This window comes from Camelus bactrianus, chromosome 11, assembly GCF_048773025.1.
Source record: "Camelus bactrianus isolate YW-2024 breed Bactrian camel chromosome 11, ASM4877302v1, whole genome shotgun sequence".
Lineage (NCBI taxonomy): Eukaryota > Metazoa > Chordata > Mammalia > Artiodactyla > Camelidae > Camelus > Camelus bactrianus.
The window spans coordinates 58597708-58624206 of record NC_133549.1 but is presented as its reverse complement, the minus strand read 5'-3'; the positions used below and the strand labels follow the sequence as shown (position 1 = coordinate 58624206).

General features: G+C 38.6%; 1 protein-coding gene across 8 annotated transcripts in view; it reads left to right on the top strand.

The window, feature by feature from the left end:
* ANK3 (ankyrin 3) overlaps positions 1-26499 on the top strand; it is a 472635-nt gene that overhangs the window by 397246 nt on the left and 48890 nt on the right. For 4 of the 8 annotated variants that reach the window (XM_074374057.1, XM_074374054.1, XM_074374052.1 and 1 more), the window contains 9 exons: positions 1136-1360; positions 4073-4227; positions 20271-20482; positions 21710-21917; positions 22956-23052; positions 23664-23892; positions 24512-24637; positions 25361-25483; positions 25921-25947. In XM_074374057.1, coding sequence (XP_074230158.1) covers positions 1136-1360; positions 4073-4227; positions 20271-20482; positions 21710-21917; positions 22956-23052; positions 23664-23892; positions 24512-24637; positions 25361-25483; positions 25921-25947 — 1402 coding nt within the window. The remainder of the gene's footprint in view (positions 1-1135; positions 1361-4072; positions 4228-20270; positions 20483-21709; positions 21918-22955; positions 23053-23663; positions 23893-24511; positions 24638-25360; positions 25484-25920; positions 25948-26499) is intronic. The other 4 variants (XM_074374055.1, XM_074374056.1, XM_045518784.2 and 1 more) reach the window with 1 other exon arrangement.

Below are 26499 nucleotides of genomic sequence, written 5' to 3'. Positions count from 1 at the left end.
TCTGAGGTGAGTACAAGGTAGAGGATTTTGATGGATGGGATTACCGACCCCCCGCCCCGCCCAGTACTGTAGGTATTCAAACAACTTTCTGATTATCAACATCTGGTGCTGTTCTGCTAAGAAGCGTATTTTTTCACATGTGAAAATTAGAACGCAAAAATACCTGTTTCTGTTCCCGCCTGACTTGCCCTCCTCCATGCGTCAGGCTCACTGGTTTATGTTCGCCTGGGTGCTTTATAAAACCGTGACGATGCCGAGAGCAGTCATGGGGGTCTTTTTCCCATGCCCGCGTGATAGGAATCAAGATACTACCCAAATATGCCACAACTCATTCTTCACATTTTCATAGCTACATGCCAACACATCAGTTTTCCTCACTAGCTTTAATACAACAGCCAGTGACAGAATTATAACTTTAGAGTATTTTCTAAAAAGTCTATTACCATTTTTATATTGCTATACAGATACTCAATGTAGGTGATTTTAAACAATTTTAAAGCCAAACTTACACTGAAAAAATGAAATCCCTTTCCATCAAAATTGTCTTAGTAAAACTTTAGTCATCTTCTGCTTTTATTCTTACTTTCCGCTTTGTGATAGTAAAACATAGAATGTTGGTCTGATTAAATATCATTCATTTTATGAGTTGTACTTGTGAAGGCATACTGTGGAGTTGCATCTGACTTACCGGAGAGAGAGATTCCGTAGTCAGCATATGGCTAAAACCATTCAAAGTTAACATGACCCTTGAATAGATCTTAAACCACCCACAGAGACCGCATTTGCTTTTTGGTTTTTGTTTTTAAATTCATGACAGTCCTTTAATAGCCAATTTTTATTCCAACTTTGAAACATTCACTATTCCTTCAATTTGAGCCTCTGACAAAGCAGTTGGCTTCCGTTAGAAGATCACGTTTCCCCCAAAAATAAGTTGTCGTGTTTCACTTTCTGCTCAGTTCACAAGTGAAATCCATGTTTGATGTGACTCCACTGTATTTACTTCCAGTGTTTTCTTAAAGAGAGGAAATGATAGCTACATCGTCTGTCACTTTAAACCTGAACATTTAACTGCAAGCCCGCCGGTGAGGATGGTTTATTTCTCTCCCTGATCGGGCCTCTGATCTTCTGCCTGCAGGTTTCTGGTTAGCTTTATGGTGGATGCACGAGGTGGTTCCATGAGAGGAAGCCGGCACCACGGGATGAGAATCATCATTCCTCCACGCAAGTGTACAGCCCCCACCCGCATCACCTGCCGTTTGGTAAAGAGACATAAACTGGCCAACCCACCCCCCATGGTGGAAGGAGAGGGATTAGCCAGTAGGCTGGTAGAAATGGGTCCTGCAGGGGCACAATTTTTAGGGTAAGTTGTTTTGTCAATTTTAATCTTGGCCCTCATACCACATCTTTGACTTTCTTTACCCTTGTTAACTCAAGTGGTTATTAAATCTATTTAGTTGCACCATTTCGAATGAGTACCACGTTCGTATAGTGGTCACAGAGATGTGTAATTCTGTGACAAGCTGGTAGACTGATATTTCCTTAACTCCGTTTGCTGGTCAAAGCTTTTACTAACCGAGAAGCATGTTCTCCGCTCAGTGAGCGCACGGAACCCCAGCGGCCCCGTAGAAGTCAAGGCACCACTCTTATCTGTATCACACTGAATATTGGCATCTTTGGGTGCATGTCTTTTTAAAGATAATTTTTCTGGAAACAGCCCATTGTGACATGGTATTTGACAAGAGGGAAAAATCAATTTATTTTCTGAGGTGGCACTTGGGTGTGAATCAGGCAGGCTCTGTCGTGACTGACAGTTTGTTCACAGTTTCCCCTTCTTGTTTCTCTTCCTGCTGCATGGATGCTATTCAGTAAACTGCATCTTCCTACCAATCCTCCCCCTGTAAATGAGGGTGAGAGCTTGGTTAGCCGAATCCTGCAGCTTGGGCCTCAAGGAACAAAATTTATTGGGTAGGATCTTTATAGACAAGATACAGAATGTCTACAATTCTTTTTCCATTTTCGATTTTTTTCTGTCACACCCATGGTCTTCTTCTTGTCTGAATTTTCTTTTCAGTTTTTAATGCTTTCAGTTGATGTGTGTCACTGAAAGAAAAAAAAAATCATAGTGGCTTGACTTAATGTAGCACCGCGACTCTCTTGTGCTTCTCGAGCATGTGGACTTCACTGCGAGCATTCCGCTTCATGACTTCGTGCTTTTGTAAACCTTTCTTTGATTTGAAGTGTTTCGACTGAGTAGGATAGTTTTTAAGACAGGCTGACAGTCTAATTTTAACCCAGTGTAAGAGAAGGTAATTGTAGGCTATGAATCAACATTTGCTATAAATGATATATGTGTGTATATATATATATGGATATATATATGTATGTGTGTGCAGTTACTTTTTTTTAAAAGTACTTATGCGTTATCTAAGTTATCTTTATGGGCTTGGAGAAGGAAAAGTCATCAGTAAGTAAACTGATTTTGCAAAAATGTTGGAAATACAAGACATTTAATGAAAACCAAATAGGCAACAGGTAGAACATTCTACTGAAGTTGTTCAGTTGTTTTGTTTTGTTCTGTTTAAGCTGAATTGTGTTGGTATTTGTGATCTGTCTGCTTGTCTGTCTGTCTGTCTGGTGTGTTTGCCTTGGCAATCTGCATGAAGAAACATGTTATGAAAAGCTATGCTTGGCTTTCTCCTTGGTCCAAGACCCTTGTTCATTTCTTCTCTCCAATATTGTTGAATGTCCTACACGAAGCCACATTCCTTAAGTATCTTCAGTGACAGTATCTGATATATTAACCTGCAAAGATTGTATCCAGTTCTAAAAAAAAATTTTTTTCTCATCTCCAAGTGTGGTTAAAAATGATGGTAAACATCTTAATAACCTTTGAAATTATTAACACTGTTAGAAATCGTTGGTTTTGTTTTTATTCATTGAAAAATAAAAGCATTATAAAAAAAATTTCAAACCCTTAATTTGAATTAATTACAATTATTTTGCTAAAAGTAAAATGATCATATTTATCATCCCATTTTAAGTGAATGCTTTTGTAATAAATCAGATAGTAATATGTTTTTATTTATATTATTTGATCATTACAACCACTATCCCTTTTTAAGCTCTTACCTATGTAATCCTATTACCATGTGCACATCAACACATAGGCTAAGAGGTGAGGTTACATACAACCTCTGTAGGAGAATAATGATACTGTCTACTTAAACGTCATAAAATAAAGCTGCACAATCCAACTACATAAACTGTGTGTGATTGTGGTCTGCTTACTTCCATTCATCTTTTTAGTATTTATCCTACTCTAAAATTTAACAAAATTATTCCTGTGCTTGATTGGCTATCTTCAATTTGCAGCCATTTTTTCACATTCTTTTGCAAAAGGACACTGTCAAAAATTAATAATCAGTTTACGACAATTTCATACCAACTATGCTTTCTCCGAAAGTTTAAATAATTCCTGTGCAGTCCTACTAGAGCTAGGAAATTAAGCTGCCCGCTAACATTTCACAAATTGAAAATCAGAGAAACCGTCTTAACTATGCAGGCCACGAAAGTTATGGAAACTGGCTGTTGGAGGGAGTGGATTGTTACATTGATTGTTTTATTGCTAAGGGAAAAAAATTGGACTCTTTCAAAATAGGAAATTCATGGAATTTCTTTTTTAAAGAAATGACCGTGTCCTTTTAAATCGTGAGCATTTTGTATAATATAATATACCTATCGTGTTTTTAAAAATGGACCAACTTTCTTTCTTATGGTCTATTTTAATAACTTTCAATTCCTCATGTGTGCTGAATATTTTACCCCTATTAAATCAAATGCCTAACGTATGGTAGGCCCCCCAGAATTGTCTGTGACTGAATGAATGATGGCATGTTCTCAGGCTTCAAATATATTATTTAATTAGCAAATGATTCTGCAGCTTTGAAATCATTCCCAACCTTAGTGGCACCTCTGATTTTCAAATGAATACTGTTAATGAAACATTTTTATGAGTTATGATACTATCAGTGTGTTTCATTTGATACCAAAATAATGTGGGATTTTTTTCCAGCCCTGTCATAGTGGAAATCCCTCACTTTGGGTCTATGAGAGGAAAAGAGAGAGAACTCATTGTTCTTCGAAGTGAAAATGGTGAAACATGGAAGGAGCATCAGTTTGACAGTAAAAATGAAGATTTAACTGAATTACTTAATGGCATGGATGAAGGTAAGTGTGATGGCTCCCTGTTTCTATAAACATCTGCAGGCAGAAAGCAAAGGATGGCTAGACGAAAGGAAACGGTGCTTGAATTTCACACATTTGTGTTTTAAACTGGGAATCAGGTTGCTCAGCACTTCTGGTTGTGTTTCTGTTTCTGTGTCTGAGGCATGAAGTCCCATTTAACCTAATACTCATTAGAAGGTGCCAACCTTCTGATCATAGATTTAATCAACTATATCAGTCTTTTCAAAACGTAAGAGAGTTTTCTAAGTTGAAAATGTGGAAGGAGGGGTGAAATAATGATGGAAGTTATGAAAAGCACGCGGAGCGTTTTTAAAAGAATACATTCACTTTTCCTTCTTGGAATTATTGTTTCCAGACTCTTTCTTTCATCGTAGTCTTCTCTCAGTGTTCTTCATGGATTTTTAATTTCTCTTGGGCAATAATCAGTTTTACAACATAAGGTCCAGGCTCATTACTGGAGTGTGTGGTGCTTCCCACATCGTCGTCTTTGACCTTGTGCAACAGGAGGTAGTGAGCGTGTCTCCTTCTCACACGCCCCTTCAGGCTGTCTGACCCTTAAAATCACAGCAGTTTTTCTGAGGAGACCTAAGGAATAGACTTATTTTGAGAGTAGGTCCCTGATGCAGTGTTTTCCTTTAAAAATGTAAAAAAAAAAAAAAAAAAAAAAAAGTAGAGAGCAAGCTCACCATAAAAGAAAGCTAATCTTTATACTGACTTCCTAATCACTTCAGATCCAGCAGTTGTTTTGTATATCAGCTTTCTTTTATATAGTCACTCTCTTAGCATTTAATTCACTGGTTTTTGGAATGCAGCCAGCATGGTCTCTCCTGGCTGCAAAGTGTGGACAAAGGAGGCCAACAGACTCATGGGGGTGTTGGATGGACGACCACGGGCAAGTTCTTTGATCTCTGAGAGCCTCTGTTACGTCTGTAAAATGGAGATTACCTTCCTCACTTCATGGGGTTGCTGCTGATAAAAAAAAAAAAAATTAGGTGAAGCACTTTGGAAATACAGCCCTTGTCACACACTAAGCCCTTGATAAATATTGTCACTATTATATTCATTCTACAGAAAAAAATTGTCATGTCAAAGGTTTTGTATAAGATACAGTTAATCACAGCCAGCCAAGAATTTAAAGTGTCTTTACAGCAGGGTAGGGGGAAACTCATCATTGTTGAGTACCTAGCATTTGTGAGGCACTGATAAATGCCTTTATATATGAAAATTTTGCATGAAAGCGTAGTACTGCAAAGTAGGTTGTTTTAATCCCACTTTATAGATAAGGGAACTGAAGTTCAAACAAGTCAAATAACGTGTCTAAGGTTTACCCCAACTAAGTAGCAGCACCAGGGTTGAAATCTAGTTCTACCTGTTTTCAAAGAATTTAACCATATCCCACTTACTTTAGAAATGTGTGTCCTGTGGAGAATAAACCTAAAGAAGAAAATGCCTATAAACCTCTAGGTTTAAAGATCCAGAATAGTCATTTTAAATGTTACACGTGTAATGAGTGGACATTAAATGTTTATACATAACACTGATACTTGCATTACCATCAACAACTTCAAATGATGTCTGATGGATGGAAACATGCAATGGTAATTAAAATTTCCAATTTTTATTACCTTCATGTATTTTAAAGCATAAAATACTGTCATTCTTTTATAAGAAAATTTACAAGAAAACACAATCAAAAGGTTTAAGAAGAATAAATCCTAAGAGAATGAATTGAATTAGCACTTTGAAAAGAATAAAATAGTATCGGTGATTCAGGATTAAAAAATGGAGAGAATAATATAAATCAGTTTTCCATAGAGGGTAGCTGGTTTTGTTTTGTTTGTTTTATGGAAAATGAAGTATGTAAATATTTTCATGTATCCAGTCTTAAATGATATCTTAGATTACTAATTTTTAAAATGTAGCATCTTCCACACGAGGATTTTTTTCAGCTGATAGCTGCATTGAGATTGTCAGCTGCTGAGGGCAAAGTACATGTCTGATCACCTTTGAATCACCAGTAGCAGGCACAGTGCTGACTGAGACACAGCCACCCCTGGAGAGGGGCAGGAGGGGGAACCTCACTGTAACGTGTGGCTACCTTGGGGTGGGCAGGTGGAGGGAAGTTCTCACCGGTCCCTTTCCTCTACCCGACACTTCATTAATATTAATCTCCAGGGGGAAAAAATTAAAGAGGAGCATTCACTTTGAGGAATGTTCTGAGAAAGTGACAATATTTTAGGAAGAAAATTGAATATTCTAAGAGAATGTTGCCCAGTAGAACTTGCTGTGATGATGACAGTATTCCCTGCCTGTGCTGCTCGACAGTATTCCCTGCCTGTGCTGCTCAACAGTAATCAGTAGTCACATGTGACTCTTGAATACTTAAAATGTGACTGGTGAAGGTAGTTTTGAACTTTGTTTAATTTCAAATAGCCACATGTGGCCAGTGGTTCCCTCATTGGACACTGCAGTTCTAACATAAACACTGTAGGTTCTAATAACATATTCTTCATTTTTCAGTATAGGTTATAGTATGTCCTATCAGGCACAAGCAGATTTTTTTTTTTTAATTTTAAGGTTTGTTTATGGAATGGCCTTCCATGTTTTCATACTGGTGTGTCTTCGTTTTTTTCTTCATAAACTAGTTTCCAAACAGGAATCTGTCATATCTTTGCTTAGACAAATGATGCCCCAAACACTGCCATACTAAGGGCATCTGTCAGGTGTTTTAAAGACACGATGACACAGCCCTCCGTCCTGGATTCTACATGTTACCTTGGCAATAGTGGCTAGAGTTTCTTTGCTACATGTTTAAAGACCAGATAAACTTTGGTTCCATTATAGACAATTAAAAGGAAATGTAAATACTTCCAAGTTCAAAGAATCAAGCACTGGAGGTCACTCCAGCAAAAAAGGAGGACTAAATTTTCAAGGCACAGTGGTTTTCTTCATGTATTAAATTTAAAAATAGTAATGAAGGAACCGATCGTCACATTTTATAACTGAAGCTCAATTAGTCAGATTTCATACCAGCTCAAGCTCCCCATACCACTGCTCTTCTCTTGTCCCCAGAGAACCTCCATTCCTCTTGGAACACTCTCTAAAAACAGACAGGCAAAACCAAAAATCGATCTGTCTCTAAAAAAGCCAACCTTCTTTTTCCTTCAAGGCCCAGCCCCTCAGTATTCTTGTAGGAAGAGGAGCATGAGGGATGGTTTAGGAGGGTTCACATTATGTTCTACCCTCTCCACTCTGTCCTCCTGGATAGCTGTTAATTACCAAGATAAAAATAGTACAGAAAAAGATGTATGGCTGAAACATTATGCTGCACACCAGGAATTGACACAGCATTGTAAACTGACTACACTACAGTTTAAAAAAATGGGGGAAAAAATAGTACATAAAATAAGCCAGTGACCAGACCACTCAAGACTTCCTGAAAGAGAAATAGAAATAAATCATCCTACTATTATTTTATTTAATGTATTAATTTCCCCAGCTCATAACAATTAAGCTTTACCTGTCATCTATGGCAAGTGACCCTTGACAATACCTGGCTTATTAAATGTCTCATATTAACCCTATTTTCCATAAATGAATCCTGCATGTTACTGGAATCGATATTCTACTTTTGTAACTATTCCTGGTACACCCTTGTCTCTGAAAATCTTAAAATCCAAATATTTATTTACTTATTTTTAATTTTTTAAATTGAAGTACAGACAGTTACAGTGCGTCAGTTTCTGGTGTACAGCATAATGTTCCAGTCATGCATATACATACATATATAAAACCCAAGTATTTAAAAATCATCTTAGTATTGTGATCACTGATTTTTACTAACAACACAATTGTAGAGATTAGATTGTGGTTCCAGTAGTATTTTAAAACTCGTCAAACTTTTCTGCGTGCACAAATTGTAACTCCAGGGAAAGACAAATCTAGGGAGGCGATCATTTGCCCATTGTAGTGTGGTCGTCAGGACTGTGATCTGTGGATGTCAGGACTGGAGTTCCTGTCGTGGCTCCACCACTTACTAGCTGTGCGACCCTAACAAAGCCCTCGGTCTCTCTAAACTCAGAACTAACAGGGAACAGACGAGTTAATACAGGTAAAGTTCTTAGCATGACACCTGACATGAGAACCACTCAAAGTCATAGACATGGCTGCCACATACAGTTGGGCAGGAGAGCAACTGAGGGCAGAAATCTTGCCTCTTCATCTGCTCTGACACTGGCCACCAGGACAAAGGGGCACTTGGATGGAATTTTTTCAAAGCTACTATCTAGTTGCTGAGCCGTATACCTGCAAGGCTGTCCACCCCAAGTGAGCGCCCTTTTCCAAATCATGGGAGGACTGAAGACGGTTACTCCATCACCACCAGTCAGGAAATAGTCACTAGGTAGATCTGTAGTCCCAAAATCTGGACTTCGATTCCAAATCTAGCTGTTTTTCTGCAGTACTCCCTTGCCTCTGTATCTTCTCAAATGAAGGATGCCTGTGAAAGTGCTTTCTGGGGAACAAAAGGCTGCTTAAATGTCAGCTGCTGTTTAAATTTTCCATTATTAATCAAGGTACAGCGCTAGTTGCTGATGGCTCAAAAGGATGTGGTATGTGTTCAGGGAAAAATTGTCATTGCAGAATAACGTGGAATCAAGAGTTATTTATGTCCCTAGCAAGCTCAAGAGACAAAGGCATCAGAGCTTATGCTAATGAAGCAAGTGTGCGAGCAAAGCTCTATTGAAAGAAGAGGCTAGAATGACACAGAGGACATGTGGTCTGGGTGTGAAGACCCTTCTGTTACCACTGAGGGACCACGTGGCAGGAGTAACTTTCCTCTTTGGCAGCAGACATAGATCTTGTTCGAGCACTTATTAATTCGTGTTTTCTCGGGAGAGAAAAAGATATCAAAGAACAAAAAATACTCATTCTGCTCCCTGCAGAAACATCAGCTTTCCTCTGCACCAAATTGAATCCACTTTGTAGGTTCAGTTAAAACCTTACTTTAGTTAAGCTCACAAAGTTCAGTGAAACATGTTTAAAATTGTGCCTTCAAAGTGAGACCTCAAAGGAGGTTTTGTAGTTTCGTGGTTATGCTGGACCTGGGAGTAGGACTGACTGGTAGAAGCATCCTTCCTCCTTAGAGGTCTCAAAACCTGAAGAGCTTGAGGAATGCGCCGGTCCTGTGCTGCCCAGTACAGTAGCCCCTGGCTACGTGTGGCTACAGAACACTTGAAATGGGGCTGGGACAGATCGAGATGTGCTGCAGATGTAAGTAAAACATACCAGACATCCGAAGATTTAGTACCCCTCCCCCATATATGTCTCATTCATAATTCTGACATTGGTTACGTATTGAAATGGTAACATTGGATATATTGGGCTAATTAAAACATTGTTAAAAATAATTTCACCGGTTCCTTTTTTATTTTTTACTGTGGCTATATGAACATTTTTAGTTACCTATGTGGCTTGCATTATATTTCTCTTAGACAGCCCTCCTCTGGGTGGTGTGTAGATTTTGTTTTACACATATTAGGTCTAAAATCCAGTAGGTTTTAAAAATCAAAATCATTGCCACCTCAGTATCACAGGCATGCTTTGAGGAGATAAGAATTTTGCTATGACTTTAAAATCCGAGTCACTATATTGGAACAAAATGTTGCTGCAGTTCTCCAAACAACATTACAGTGCTGGGGAAATACTTTCTCCCTTGTTATCATTGCCTAACATTCAGATGAAAGCAACTGAGATTTTAAGATAATACATTTTAGATAAAATAACTACATATATTATTTTATTGTAAATTGAAGCAGGAAAGAAAAATTGATACTTACAATGTTATATAACAAAATGTCCATAATTTATTTTCTAGCTATATCAATAATATTTTAGAAACACGTCTCAGTTAAAAATTGCTACTTTGATTCTTTTCAGTTGATCTTGTTTTTAATTTATCAGCCATGAGACCGAACAGTAATCTTAAAGTGTCAAGTTAGATTGTAGAAGCAGTTGAGCACTGAAAAGTGAACTATGTAGCTTTCTGTTGTACACAGCACCATCTGTTGGAGAAATCTATTAAGAATTTTGAAAAATTCAACTTAACCAAATCAGGATTGTGGCTGGGATTTTTTTTAAAAAAAGAAAAAGCCAAACACTATTAATTAAGCCATAACAAAATACTAATTTGCTTTTGTCAATTGCCATAAAACTGTTATTTTAAATCAGCTGAACAATGCCCACCATGTGTGTAACTGTATCGGGACAGTTCCCTCCACTTACTAGTCAGGAAATGAAAATGGGACCAAAGCACATGAGCATTAATAATGCCAAATTTTATATATTTCTATGTGTATGGATTTGCTAGCAGTTAGATGAAGCATTAGTGGGTCAAAAAACGACGTCAGACACCCTGCCCCACACGTCCGAGCGGGGCTCTGGGCCCTCCGAGGGCAGGGAGGCAGTCTGAGAGAGTGGGCGTTGGCTCCATCACCTTCTGCGTCCAGGGGATAGAGGCCAACGCGCCGGACCCCGCAGGTCAGGCCCCTTGGAGCTCAGTGCACTTCCGTGTTTGCTGCACATGCTGGGGTCCTGTTTACGGTGTTTGGCTTGAAGATGTTATATACAACCCTGCCTTTGAAGATAGGATTATATTAATGGTTTCTGGTATGGGTATAGTAACAATGGTTAACAAAGGGTTGAAGAAAAGTTATGTAAGGGGGCTAATTGCCTGAAAGCTGTGCCTTTTTACTTGCACAAGTGGAAAAGAAAGTAAATGTGGAGAAACATTTTCCCCCCTTTGGGGGAAAAAAAACCACGGAGAAGCAGATGCAAAGAATACGAGGCTTCTGCAGTGATGGAGGAAGCCTTAGAATAATTACTGCAGCATAGCTAGCTGTGCCCTCCCTCACTTCTCTCCTCCTGGAAGCCTTCCCTAAACCCCAGCCTAAGTTAGAGCCACCTGGGAAGTACGTCCCCCACACCTGGCCTGTCTTCTTCAGTAACAAGAAACTTTGAACTTTGCTGTCTTCCTTGGTGGACTGTAAAGTCCATGAGGGCAGGGACTGGCTCTGACTGGCGACAGCCATTATGCCGAGTACACGTAACAGCTCTTAGCAGTGTTGCTACTTCATCGTAATTTGTTGACTGAGTGAAGAATGAATGATTTGTATTCAGGCATATGCGTCACTCTGGGTGGTAACATTTCCTCAGTAATTCGGTGATCCGTACCCAAGAGAGAAAACGACTTTCTAAAGGGACTTTCTAAACAACCGAATAGGGAGAGGAGGTCTAGGGGCAGGATAAGGGCACGTAATGATGAGGAATTCATTTTCTGAAAATAACTTTAAATGACTGTCAGAAATCATACGAATTGCTAAAACTGGAGGGAAAAACAAGCAGGTATATCATTGTTTCCAGACATTCTGCGTCATTAGCACTCAATTACTTGTGCAAATCTGAATGACAAAGAAGGTAGTTAAGGGTAAAATGTTACTCTGGATAGTTAAAGACGTATAATGCTGATCCAGACAGACGTGTAGCAGATGCCAGAATTCAGGAAGGATGTGAGTTAAATGACTAACATTGTAGAGGTGCACGGGACCTTTCTGTACTGTCTTTGCAACTTCCCGTAGATCTAATTATTTCAAAATAAAAACTGAAAAGGTTCCTACTGTGTTTGAGGAAGAAGGATCAAGTTATATCATTTGAGGGTATTTTTTCCTATAAAATAATGGGTGGGTTTGTTAAGAAAGTTGTATATTCAGTTGGAGCTGAACTTTAATTCCAAAGAAATGAATGTCTAATTTTCTGAAATATTTCAGTGAATATGTTACAAGTGCTCTATTGTTCTGCATTTTCTACAGACAGAGTTAAGTATTACAGATGTATCTCTTATTTCCTTCATTTCCCCCAATTTATCTGATACTTAATTTTCTGTGATTGGTGAAATTTTCTTTTAAAAACAGAATGAAATTGAAATGATAACAGTTATGACTTGTATGCTTGAGAGATGCAAAACAGATATAGCGTGATTTTTTTTTTTTTTAATCCAGCCTTCGATCTGCCACAGACTGGCTCTCTGGCATCCCTCTATCTCCAGAGCTGTGTGACCTTGGAAGGAATATGTGGCCTAAGTTATGATGTGAACAGAGCAGTGCTGGTGGTTTTGTATCACTTACTTGTCATATCCACCCCAGAGGAAATTTCTCTTATCCTGATCTTGCAGACGGGGAACGCAGGGCTCAGAGTTCAGAAACTTGCCCAGGGTCCAAGCGTACTGGTTGGAGAGCTGGATCTGAACCCCAGGCCCCTGTCTCCAGTGACTTTCCACAGACCTATACTAGCTAGCTCACCCTTTTGAATTCTAACATTCTAAGACTCCATTTTTTCCCCACTGCTCAGTATCAAATACTCCATTCTTAGAAGAACAAGCTGAGCAGAGCATTCACATGACCAGAAGTTAAACCCTAGACACAGAAATCATGCTTTGTGAAACCCTGATGTTGTATTCTTTCTATAGACTATTCACACTCACACCTGACCAGGTCACAGGCAGCCTTCAGAACAAATTAGGGGTTAGGGATTCACAGACACACATCACTACATATAAAATAGATAAACAAGGACTTACTGTATAGCACAGGGAACTGTGTTCAACTTCTTATTGACGTATAATGAAAAAGAATAAGAGAAGAAAAAATATGTATGTGTGTATATGTGTAACTGAATCACTTTGCTGTATACCTGAAACTACATAGTATGTTAACTAACTTCAATAATTTTTTTAAAAATTGGATACAGAAAGAGTCATGGCCCCATTTGACCAAGTTATCAAGACATTTAATGATGTGCAAGTAAGAGGGAGGCAAAACTAATCAGCATCATCATTTGAATGCTTTAAAAAAAAAGGCAACTCAGTGCGAACATGATTTCAATCCTGTTATTTATGCTTCATTGTATTATGATATTCAGAACCATTTATATTTGCAAAGCCTTTTTGATCCTTATTGCTCTGTTGCAAAATCTCAGTTACAGAGAATGCTGTCCCACCTTTTAGAAATAAAGCAACTAAATGAGTTACAAAGTGCTTAAGAAATGTATCATTAATCAGTGAAGCAAGAATGCAGCAGGACATTAGCTTCCACTTCTTACGCAGCAGTAAGTGTCACTGTAATAGGGGCTTTCTGTTCCAGGAGTGGGCCAGCAAGAAGTCAGCAAATCTATCCATTACTCATCTATTTATCAACCACCACCCACGGGCCAGCTAGTCTGCTGAGACACTGTGTTGTCTAGTGGTTGAAGTCCATGTCTGTGTGATTCCATCCCTTCTCCCACCCTGGTCCTAGGTTCTAATCTCAGCTCTAAAGCAGATCAGCTAGGTCAGTTTGGACAAAATACTTAATGTCTCTGAACTTCAGACACTTACTTTACCAAAATGCTGCACAGGCAAAATAGTGATTGACCTGCCACAAAGTAGACATTTTGTAAGTGTAAATTCTAACCTTTCTCCTGGCCAAACCTATTACAGAATTCACCTCTTTTGCCTTTAATTTGTGTGTGTGTGAAAACTTTGCTAGTGACAGATTAAAAACAGAGAGAGAGTCCAGGGTCCTTTCATAGTCACCCTGAAAGGTAAGAAGCTCTTAACTTCTTTATGCTCTTGTCTCCTTTAATTCTACAGCTGGGAAGGAGTTTAGTATATCCTTTTCAAAATAAAACCACTTAGAACTAACAGATAGTTATTGTTGCCCCATAAGCTCCTCTTCTCATATTGAAACATCTTTGAGTTGTTTTTCATGGGATCCTGTTGTCCTGTTTTTAATAATGTGGGTTCTGAATTTTTAAGGACAGGTGTAGGGTGGGAGTCTACTATGATCTTGCTTCTCAAATGCATCATCATAAAGTCACCTGAATTGACTGAGTGTGGAAATCTCAGGTTCCACCCCTGGCCTGTCAACCAGAATGTCCATGCGAGAAGCCGAGAAGCCGAGAAGCCTGGGTGGCACTGCTGCTGCTTCTGATGGGGCCAGCTCGGGGCGCCCTGCACTAGGGCCTAGCTGCTCTGTACGCAGCACCACGTTTGTGCTGCAGATTTCTTTGTTGAGTTTATCTCTGTATGTGAAGGGTGAGGACGAAGCAAAGATTCCGGTTTCTCTGATCTAAGTAATAGACCATTTTAAAATCCGAATAAATTCAGTCCTGGACTCACTGGCATTCATTTTCCCATGATCACACTTCATTGCTATTTGCCTGGAAATCTGACTTTTCTGATACGCCTTTTTAGTTTGCAACATAGGACTTTCAGAAAAGTTTTTATTCTCATGAGTTTTTAATTCAGTTTGAGTAAGCAGTCATTAAATAAATAGTAATTTCTGAGTTATAAATACCTGGACATAATAAACTTTACTATGGATTGAAAAGTAGGAAGACTAGACCTAGTTTTTCACATACAATTTTTAAATAAAAAAACTTATTAAAAGAAAAATCAATCATCAGTCTCCACTATATATTTTCAGAGCAATTTTTAAAGAATGATGCAGTATCTGGTATGAAAGTGTGTCTCATTAATTCTCAGTTGATTTCTTAGTGGATATGAGGAGGCCCTCCAGTGTGCCAGGGCTCAACAGTGAACATCATTTATTGTAGTTTAACCGTGTTCACTTCACATTTTGTGAACAGAAAATCTAACTTTAAGACCCATTAAAAATATACCAGATTCTAAACTGAATAAAGAGCCTTTCCAAGGTGCTCACGGTGCCGGCTGAACGGGTACCAGTCAGGGCTTCACAGTAGCTGAGTGTCAGGAGTCCTCTCCGCTCCCTCTTGGCAGACTCCTCTGGCCAAGCTGGGTCTTTTTTACCTGTTTTCAAACACTGAGCTAAGATCATTCAATTATTGTTTTTGAGTTTCCTTTTTTTGAAAGCAAGAAATAGAGGGAAAATGGGCTTGAGTTGAATCCACATTAAAACTCTAATAGTCTGTTGTATTACTTATATTTATGTATATTTATTATTTAATACTAGCATGAGTATTATTGCCCACATAATAATACATGAGTGTACACTCATTATAATATACATTACAATTTTCTTCTCTTCCCCAATTTTTATGTAAATTATATGAATTTATACATAGACATATAAAGATGTGATTTGTCAGTTATATATTTTCTTTCTAATTTAATGTACCTTAGAGATTTACACGTTAAAACATACTTTTTTGTAACAGAATTAGTGTATTTTTGAATTTTTTTTAAGTGTAGTTGATTTACAATGTTAGTTTCAGGTGTATAGCAAAGTAATTCAGTTATCCATATATATATATATATACATATTTTTTTCATATTATTTTCCACTATACATTGTTATAAGAAATTGAATATAGTTCCCTGTGCTATAGGTCCTTGTTGTTTATTTTTTATATAATGATGTATATCTGTTAATCCTAAAATCCTGATTTATCCTCTCCCTACCTTGTCCCCTTTGGTAGCTATAGTTTGTTTTCTGTTTGTGAGTGAATTTTGGGTTGGTAAATAAGATTTGTATCATTTTCTTTTAGATTCCACATGTAAGTGACATCATAACAACATACACTTCTATCCCATTCTTTTTAATACTGCACAGTATACCATAGTATGAACATATCATAATTTATGCTGATGGCCAGTAGAATCTTGTGATAGACTTTCAGGTTATAGGAATTCTGTAGTGGCTACTGGTTTTCTCTCCTCACATTTACCTTCTGTCCACATCACTTACTTTCTTATTTATGCAGATACCCTGCAGTGTAATGGCGTAGCCTTCACCTGTGACTCTTGAAGAGATTATGTTTCTCTTTTAAAAAGCAATACTTAAATAATAATCTTTGTATTTTTACATTTCTATTAACTTTTATTCTCAGAGGAAAAAATTTAAAATATTTTAAATACACATGTGTACAGAATATAATCTGGTTAAGGGAGGGTACCTTTTCTCCGTTTCGTCATGCAGAGGTCTGGGGATATGAGTAATTCAGGAAGGCAGTGTGTGTGTGATTCCACTTCAGAATGGTGCGTGGAGACTCCAGTGCCTAAAATCCACACCTCAGTCATTCCTTTAGGGTGAGGCTTATCTTTAAAGTATCTGTTAAAATACACGTTGAAGGTGGATAATGATGCAGTTTTTAGTGGTGACAGAGGAATTGCCCAAAGCTTTCAAATAGAGTGGGAATGGCACAGGGTCCCTGAACCCCTGGCAGATCCTAAAAGATATCAGAAGTTGAGCGTGGAGTTGGAAATCTGAGCATCTCCATTGACCGCTCATATGTGGCATCTGAAGTGTGCAGATGTATTGAGGCCACCTTAATGTTTTATCTGAGGTAATATGCCGGAGGTGTGGCCGGGCTGCCTCCACTACACAAGCAGGCAGCTCTTCCCAATCCACTGCCGTTGGTTCCCGGGGGTGAGACATCTGTCTCCGCCTTTACTCCTCACAGATGTACATGCACACACCCGCAACACTCACACTTCCAAGCAGCTGAGAAGTGCACATGGCCACGAGTCCCCTGAAAGGTGCCTCCCTCCCCCTGGTAGGTCCAGACTGATCTGGAGTAAACTTCAGATGCACAGGATACACGCTTGTTACAGGCTGAGTTAGGAAATCTGTCTCGATTGAAGGATGTAATTTCATGGCAGAGTCTGTGTAAACTGCTTGCACTGAGTGGAGTCCTAAGCCATTTCTAAAGGAGAACATAATCACAAGTTTGAGGCTGAAATAAAAAAATATCTACTTAGCTGATGGTGATGAGTTGCACAGGAGTTTAAACAAATTATCAGAACTTTCTCAGCTGTAGCATATTATGAACTCTGGGAATTCAGTCTTTTTAAAATAAGCCAAATTATGGGAAGGGAAATATACCTGCTCTGTATGGAAAACTTATTTTCTGTCAATTGCTGAATAGGTGAAAACTTCTCTAGAGTATTTTTCTAAGCAAACCCTTGATTCCTTCCTGTTCTTCTGCACTAGCCTTCTTTTTTATTCTTTACCTTCGTTTTCTTTTCCTTTCACTAGGGACTCAGTATTTGGGTTTGGACAGAGCAGAGGGGAAGGAGATGGTCAGAAAACAAAAAGGACCAAGATTCCAGCTCCATTTTTGATCTGAACTCTGTTTCTCTCCCAGCTGACAATTCATTTGGTGCTCCCATCTCAGACTTGGGTGGTTAATCTGCAGAATGAGAAGATGTCACTAATCAACGACCTAACCGTCCACTTACCTTCTACACATTCCTGTTTAGAATCCATCATGCCCTCCGCCCTGTGTCTAATAAATGAGGCAGACGTGTTCATAGTGGGGGGAGGGTGGGGCCTGTGTTGGATGGAGCAGAGGCATGAAGAGAGGCTGTGTGAGCAGTGAACAACTAAAACAAAGCCAGCACCCCTCCCTGAGGCTTGGGGACTCTCCCTTTATTTTGTAGCAAGTAAAACCACCCAGCCGTGTAAACCCAAAGGTCATACTATCTTATTCCCCACCCTCTTTGCACCTCCTCACCTCACCACCCACCCCTCTGGAACAACCAGTGCTAATAGCCTAGAATGTTTCTTCCATAAATTTCTCTTATAAAAATATACAAACATACAGGTTATACTTTTCCTCTAAGAAGGATCACACTCTGCACACAGCTCTGCATCTTGGTTCCTTCCTCACTCTATATACATGTCAGTCGCTCCCTGCCTGGCTCCCCCTGCCCTCAGAGCTCACCTCTCCTTTCACCTCCTCAGAGACGTGTTTCCTGACCCTCCCCTTCTCCTTCCCTGGTCACATTCTGTTTCCTCCCCTCTATTTTTTTCTTCCTATGTGCTTAGTGGTGTGTTCCTTCCCTGCCACCCCCCAAATGTAATCTCCCATATAAGCAGAGACTTTAGTTTGCTTTCTGCTATGTCCCCAGTGACTAGACCAGCGCCTGCACATAGTAGGGCCTCAGTAAAAATACTTGGCAAATGAACAACTCTGACTCATCCTGTTTACTTGCTGCAGGAGTGTTGAGTGTGTGGATGAACCGTGACTTAGCTACCCACATCCCTACTGACGCCCTTACCTCCAGCTGTAGTCATTACAAGCAGTGGAGCTTTGTGTGTGCTTGTAAGACTCCAGAAAAGGGGACTGCTTAGTCCAAGGATAGATGCGTTTTCATTTTGAATAGATGATGCCCAGTTACATCATCAAAAGATGATCGCCATTCATGCCCACCTGCAATGACCGAAAGCACCTGTTTTCCCCAAAATTTCCTTTGACAAGATGTTGTATTAGTCTTGAATCTTACCAAGGGGTGGGTGTGGAGGGAGATTGTATCTTGTTCGAATTGGAATTTCCATGTAAATTATTGATTTTGAATGTTTTAATGTATGTTTATTGTCCATTCTCTGTGAATTGCCTGTTTATAACATTTTGCCATCTTCCACTGGCTTGTCTGTCATCTTATCAACGTGTAGCTGCCAAGAGTTGTGTGTATTAATTCTTAATTTGTCATGTGTGGCTGTTATCTTTCCAAGTCTACCTTTTGTCATTCAAGTTTACTGCTGTTGTTATAGAAAGCTTTACGTTTTTATGTAGTCAAAAAGCTCCCTTACAGGCCTCTGGGTATCCAGTTTTGAGTAGGGAGGTTTCTCCTACCCAAGGCTAAAGGCTATGCTCTTGATTTTTTTTCTGTAATATTTTAATTTTTTAAGTACTTAAGTCTCTTGGCCAGCTGAATTTTTATTAATATATGATAAGGTGTAATGATTTAGCTTTGCTCTCCCAAATAATTTCCAATTACATCAACATTGTCTTTTAAATAAACCATCTTTCCCCCACTGAACTGAAATTTAAATGTATGACTTTGATTTAAATATATTAAATACATAATACATATATAAAAATATGAACTTATACATGTGTGTATATGTGTACACACAGATAAAGTTGAATCTGATTCTGTTTTCATCCCTCTGCCCTATTTGTCTGTTCTTATATATTTCTTATATTCTTATATGTCTCTCTAAATAACTGTTTTATTGTGATACTTCTAGGTAAGTTTTAAAATCTTACAAGATAAATTCTCCCTCACAAATCTACTTCTCCCAAATACTCTTGGCTAGTCTCAAATGTTAATTCATATATTTTAAAAATCATTTATTTCAATTAAACCTACAAGAATTCTGCATAAAGGTGGGCTTTTGAAAGAAAGCTGTCTGGCTGCGTTATAGGAGATGGACTGGAGGAAGGAGAGGTGAGAGGCAGCGAGGTGGTTCAGAGGTGGTCTCAGTCATGTGAACAAGTTGGAACAGGGCCTGCACAAGGGGGTGGCAGGAGAGCAAGCCAGTTCCAAAGTAGAATTAACTGGACTTTGACCTTTTGATGTAAAGTACAACGCAAAGTGAGTCAAAGCTATTAGACTGGAGAACCGGGCAGAGTGTAAACCCTCTACCAGAGTTGGTAACAGAGTTACCACAGGAGGGAAGATGTGTCCACCTGCAGACAGGCCGAGACTGATGTACGAGGACCACTGACGGGCAGGCAGCAATTGATGATGATGATACAAATCAGTTGTGTAATTTTAAAATGTTTTAAAGAGGTTTTTCAGATCAAGTTCTACAGCCTTTTACACATACTGAAGCCCCTACACACTTTCTTGTGAGGCACTACTTTTTTTCTGACTCATTCTTACTTTAGGCCGCTTTGAGGGCAAATTATTGTAAATAATCACAGAATTAAGGTATCCCTTCTTGAAGAGAAATTTGTCCATAGGTGGTAAAATGCCAGTTTTCAAAGATGTTTATTCCTCTTCAGTAGAAATATTTTTCTACAAATACCGTACGTGAACAGCTTTATAATGTTTCTGCAAAGCTTGACTTACTTTAAAGTCACTGTTGTTTTCTCGCTAGCATAAAAACTCTAGACTACTGAATGTAAATAATTTTAACTGTCAAAATTATGTATCAGTCTGTCTCCGAGTATTGTGGGGCTGGGCTTATTCTCATGGCTTTCTCTTTCACTTTCCCTTTCAGAACTCGACAGCCCAGAAGAGCTAGGGAAAAAGCGCATCTGCAGGATCATCACTAAGGACTTCCCCCAGTATTTTGCGGTGGTTTCACGAATTAAGCAGGAAAGCAACCAGATTGGTCCTGAAGGTGGAATTCTGAGCAGTACCACGGTGCCCCTCGTCCAGGCTTCTTTCCCCGAGGGTGCTTTAACCAAAAGAATTCGAGTAGGCCTTCAGGTAACATTCACAAAAAGTTACCCTCTTTGGTACACGTCAGGAGCACGTGAGCACGTTCTGCTCTGAAAACAGCTGTCATGACTCATCCTAATGGTATTGCTCATCAAAGCGTTAAGCCATGTTGGGAATCATGAACCTATTTTAAATGAAAGGTATTAAGTGAGCTTGGTGGCTTATTAAATAAGGTACGTATTTTAGGGGTTTTCTGTATAGAAGTATCACTTGGTTTCTGATGACAGTTCATTTTTTTAACCATAGGTTATTGGTCTCAGTCTGTGGAGCAACAAAGCACCTAAGAGCACACATTCCATTAAAGAAACGAACCATATTTGATTTGGTTTATAATGTGCCACATCATAAAATCAGTAATAGTGAAACTTGCAAGCTTTCAAATTTTAGTTCAATTTAAGTAAATCATGAATGCTGGGTTTTAGCCAAACCGGTTGGAAGTTGTTCTGGTTTGGAAAGCTGGCCGAAAGTCTTGGCAGGAGTGGTCTTTCTGGTGTATACTTATTTCTGTTAGAACTTAGCTGGTACTTTTTTTCTCACTGAATAAGGAATATAACCTGTGTTGTTAATATAGTAATTAATAGTTTAACTAAAAGTTCATGGTCTTTTTTGTAAAACTGGGCTCTCTTGCCCTAGGAGTTGGGTTTTTTAGAGTTGCCTTCGGTAAACTTTTGGAGCTAAAGAGACCACCTAACGTTTCAGTGGATGAAGTTCCCACCAACTGTCCCCCATATTGAATCTTTTACCAAACAGCAAAGAAACCAGAAGAAAGAAGTTAGGCTTGGTAGGCTAGAAACGATATCCTTTGAAATCTTGTACGCCTTTTTGTTACTTAACTCTGAAAACGTAAATTTTTACATGGGTGCAGGTTGCCTCTATGTTTTACTGAATGTCCTGCACCGAGTTAAAATACACCGGACTCAGTATTTGTTGTCCTTTGGGTTAGACGAGAGGCTTCTCTGCTGTGAGATTTGACTCCCTCTGTCACGCAAGCCCATGCTGTCAGTGTTCTACTGGGGACATATTCGGGCTGGCTGGTTCCTGCTACAGTGTTAGGTTGTTTTTGGTTTGGTTTTATGCCTTCCTGAAATAGTGAGAAAGGATGAAGAAGGAAGACATCTGTTGTTGTTGTTGCTGTTTTTCCCTCAACTAAAAAGTCAACTTTGTGGTAAGACAAAAATACCCACTTCCATTTGAGATCCTTTTCCCTGTCTCTAGGCCCAGCCTGTTCCAGATGAAATTGTGAAAAAGATCCTTGGAAACAAAGCAACATTTAGCCCAATTGTCACTGTGGAACCAAGAAGAAGGAAATTCCATAAGCCTATCACAATGACCATTCCAGTGCCCCCGCCCTCAGGAGAAGGCGTGGCCAACGGGTACAAGGGGGACGCCACGCCCAACCTGCGCCTCCTCTGTAGCATCACAGGTTTGCTGACATTGTTGCTGTTCTTGCCACCGATGCTACCACTCGCGGTGATTCTGTACAAAGACAGCGTTCTAAGAGTAGGAAAAAGGAGTAAAACCGTATACTTGCCCATCACCTCATCTCTATTACCCCTGTAATGATTTCTTTACGATGCTGATATCATGACTCACTTAAAACTCAGTGATAGCACTTTGCCTGCTATTAAGTTTAGTGTTAATAACAGCGCTTTTCTTTAAGGCTATTGAGGTATTACTGAATCCACTGGAGCATCTAGGTAATGTCTTCGTGACATAGGTTATAGGAAATTGGATGGACTTTGGGGAAAACAGAGCTCCCACAGAGTGCCAGGAATAGGGAGGAGCAGAGTGACTACCTGATTTTTCTCACCCCCTCGGCTCCTGGGTGTCATCCAATAGACTGGATACACGGGGCTTAGATGAGCACATTTTGTGGTAAGTACCTGGAGTCTGGCGCTCAGTTCATCATTTGATTAACTTAATGTGACTTTTACCTGAAAGTCCAAGGTAAAGATAGGGTGTTTTTTGCATGTTTTTTGTTCTTTTCTGAAGAGTAATCTTAATGGCTGTTTCCCCTGTTAGCCTGGAGAATTAAATGGTCCAGGCAGTATAAAATGAGCTGCTTCTTAACTTTCTTGATAGTTCTGGCCTTTAAAAAAAAAAGAATTATATTGTCTATCTGAAACAATAAATCATTTGTACCTACAAAGTGCACTTATAAATTGTGGCTTATAATATATGGCCTAAACTTGTGAGCCTCAAATTGAAGCCATTCATTAGTATCCAGGCAAACAGAAAAGTCATTTTTTTTTTTTAAATCTAATACTGTCTTACAAGGAGATCCCTATAAGCTGGTAAAAGTATCAAAGGAGAGTGGAGAGGAAAACTACCTCTTAAGACGTGTGATTGAAAGTGCTGAAGTTTTGCGAGTTACTGGCTACGCAGGAAGAACAGAATGATAACAATTTTACAAGGAGCATCTCCCATAATAAAGTCAACCTATGTGCTGTTGTTCTCTCAGGGGGCACATCGCCTGCTCAGTGGGAAGACATCACAGGAACCACTCCCTTGACATTTATAAAGGATTGTGTGTCTTTTACAACCAATGTTTCAGCCAGGTATGGAAATAAAGGATCCCAAAAAGCGCTAGGAATTTGTGTTTATTACCTTGTGGCAAGTAAAACTGTTGTGCTGAATGCCAGTACAATTATTCCCTAAAATGTTGATGGTGAAGTTGGGCCTAACTCAGAAATTGTAAAATCACTTGGATGTCGCTGTATCCAGTTCTCACGGGAAGCTACAAGGTGGTAAAGTTGCTTCTTCCAGTAGAAGTTCTTAGGAATTCATAAAACCTGATAGGATTTTCCTTCCTCTCCCATTCCGCCCCCTACAAAATGCTTGTTCCTTCCAATGGTAAAGTAATAAATTAAACTCTTAAGCAGGAGTAGAAGGGAAGGCTTATCGTGGGTATAAGAGAGGAACAAGAGGTTGATGAAAAAGACAATAGAGGGGAAAAAATCCTTAGCATTTTCTTAGCAAAATTACAACAGTAATAAAGGTAGGGTTTCTGTGTTTGATAAACAGAGTAAACATCTTTGCTGTTTGTTTAAATGAACAAGTTAGTGTTCTGGCTTAGCTCCTTTATATACTCTAATTTTTTGGATGGTGATTTTTAAAGATTTGAAGTCACCTCATGTTCACACTTCTGCTTTGTTTTTGTCTTTCTCAGATTTTGGCTTGCAGACTGCCATCAAGTTTTAGAAACTGTGGGGTTAGCCACACAACTGTACAGAGAATTAATATGTGTTCCATATATGGCCAAGTTTGTTGTTTTTGCCAAAATGAATGATCCTGTAGAATCCTCCCTGCGGTGTTTCTGCATGACAGATGATAAAGTGGACAAGACTTTAGAGCAGCAGGAGAATTTTGAGGAAGTTGCAAGAAGCAAAGATATTGAGGTACCTTGGTCACAACAAGTTCATTCAATTACGTTCCCCAGATATGGGGTTTTATTTTGAGGCCATAAAAGCACCACTATAAATATCAAGTACATTATTGATTTTAGTTTTTGTTTTAAAATTTTGATATAGATTCACTCTCAAATTATTTTAAGTGTCTTTGAGGTTATCTTAGTTGGTTAAAGTCTAGTACCAGTGACTCTAAGTCATGGTCGCCTTTTCCCTGTGGCTGCTTGAGTTATCTTATTTTCATGGTCACAGTCTATCCTTTCTCAAACCCAGTGATCAAATAAGCATTAAAAGTCCAAAAAACTTTCATAGTCTTTATGAATAAGTGGTTGATGTCAGATATTTTCTTAAACATGTTTGAAGTTGCTAGGATAGAAATAAATTTGTAATTTTCTTATACATGACCGTGATACAGTTTCCAATCACAGCTACTGAATTGTAAACCAATAAAATTATTTTTGTGGCAAACAGCACCATAGACATAATTTCCTAATACGGAGACAAATGTGACATAGAAACATGTCAGTCTTTTAATGCTACATGACTTAAAATCTCAAAATTATTTCAGTTTAAATTAACAGGAAATTATGTATTTGTTTTACTATAAAAGGTTCTGGAAGGAAAACCTATTTATGTTGATTGTTATGGAAACTTGGCCCCACTTATCAAAGGAGGACAGCAACTTGTTTTTAACTTCTATGCTTTCAAAGAAAATAGACTGCCATTTTCCATCAAGGTAAATCACCTTCAACAGACTCTGGATTTTTTTGTAAATGCTCTTAAAGAATAAAAAAGATCTAATGCTTTATTCAGTTTGAAATATCCTACCAAATTTGCCCTAGTTCTATCTGAGTGCACTTCTGAGCCAGGAAACCTTTATTGTTAGTAAAAAGAGTCTTTACCTTTCAAACAGCTAAATAATCATTTATATTTAATCAAATGTTTGTAAGACCAAACAATGTAGAATAATAAAATGCATGATATCTGGTTAATGGGCAGTAATCAAATAATGGGTGAAATCCAGATTGAAGGTTCAAGTTTCATCGTCATTTCTGGTGGAGCCCAAGGACATGCTGGAGAAACCATCTTCCTCCTTAAGAGAACTGAAGGACACAGGACAATTGTTTACTGCTAGTACTTTCTGTTGTTATTGTTGCTAAAACTGTGGCTTTGAGAAAAAGAAATTATTAGGCAGGAGGAAATGCATATAACACAGACTGTACACTGAATTGTCAGGATAAGACAAGCAGACACAACACTCCTGTGTTTAGACTAGGGATTGGGCATTTAAGAAAATCTTGCCAAGTTTAAATGTGGCTGACATGTAATTATCATATTTTTCCTTTACTTTCTCCTGCCTCTTGAGGGACTCCATAAAACAAATGTGCTTAACTCTTGTACAGACAGGCATCCTCAGAAAAGTCTCTTTCTATAATGTCAACTATCTAAATTCTTCTAGATTAGAGACACCAGCCAGGAGCCCTGTGGTCGCCTGTCTTTTCTGAAAGAACCAAAGACAACAAAAGGACTGCCTCAAACAGCTGTTTGCAACTTAAACATCACTCTGCCAGCACATAAAAAGGTATCTTTAATACTGGTTTATTTTAACTTTCTTTCCCTGGTCTTGAAGAAGTGGGCCCTTGGTATGCAACTAAGGAATGCTTTGTAACATGATTAAAGCTCTTAAAACTCCAGTTTTATTAGTCTCTTTGTGTAGATTGACTTAGTCTTGTGACTGTGGTGTCAAATTCTTATGGTTTGTATGATGGAGTCCTGTTTATTGCTTCTGCTTCTGCTGGTAGCTCATAGATTGTTATGCTTTCAGATAACTTCACATGTTAACTTGCCATGGATGTACAGCTCTTGATATTTTTTGTCGGCTTCTTTTGATTTGCTTTGCTTTCTAAAGCAGCTTGCATTTTGTGCTCCCTACTCAGTTCCTTTTCATATCCTGATATTCTTTTCCCTGCTGTCCATTATAATATTCCTTGTCTCTGCAATGCATCTTGGAACCAAAAGGAGACAGAGTCAGATCAAGATGATGAGGTAATATGAACACTTCTGCTTTTACTCTATCCAGAGATAGACTTGAAATGGCGTCTGTATAAAAGAAGTTGCAGAGGGCTGAAGTGTGGGAAACGTATTGTATTTGTGCAGCTCTTAGCTTAAGTGAGATATATAAATTTTTTCTTAATAGTTCACTCTTCTTCCACATACACGGAAGAGTATTTCAGTACATTCAATAAAATTATAATCCAGCTAATGTTAAAAAGAGGAACTCAAGTTCTTTCAGCATTTTTAAATGTGATAGATTGGCATGGATAAATACACATCTGTTCATGTCTACCGTTCTAACTTTTAAATCAAAGATCATGGGTAATATATGAAATATTATTGTGCAAATCACCTTATGTTTTATGCAATATAAAATAGGTGCTCAATGGCTATTGATAAATAGTTGGTATTCTATATTTAAAGAAGTTTATCTCGGCCATTTTTAAGGGTATAATTGTTCAATTAAGTTTCAAATGAATTTTTCATTATAAGTTATCTCCTAATATTTCTACAAGTTATATGATCACTAGATTTTTAAAACTC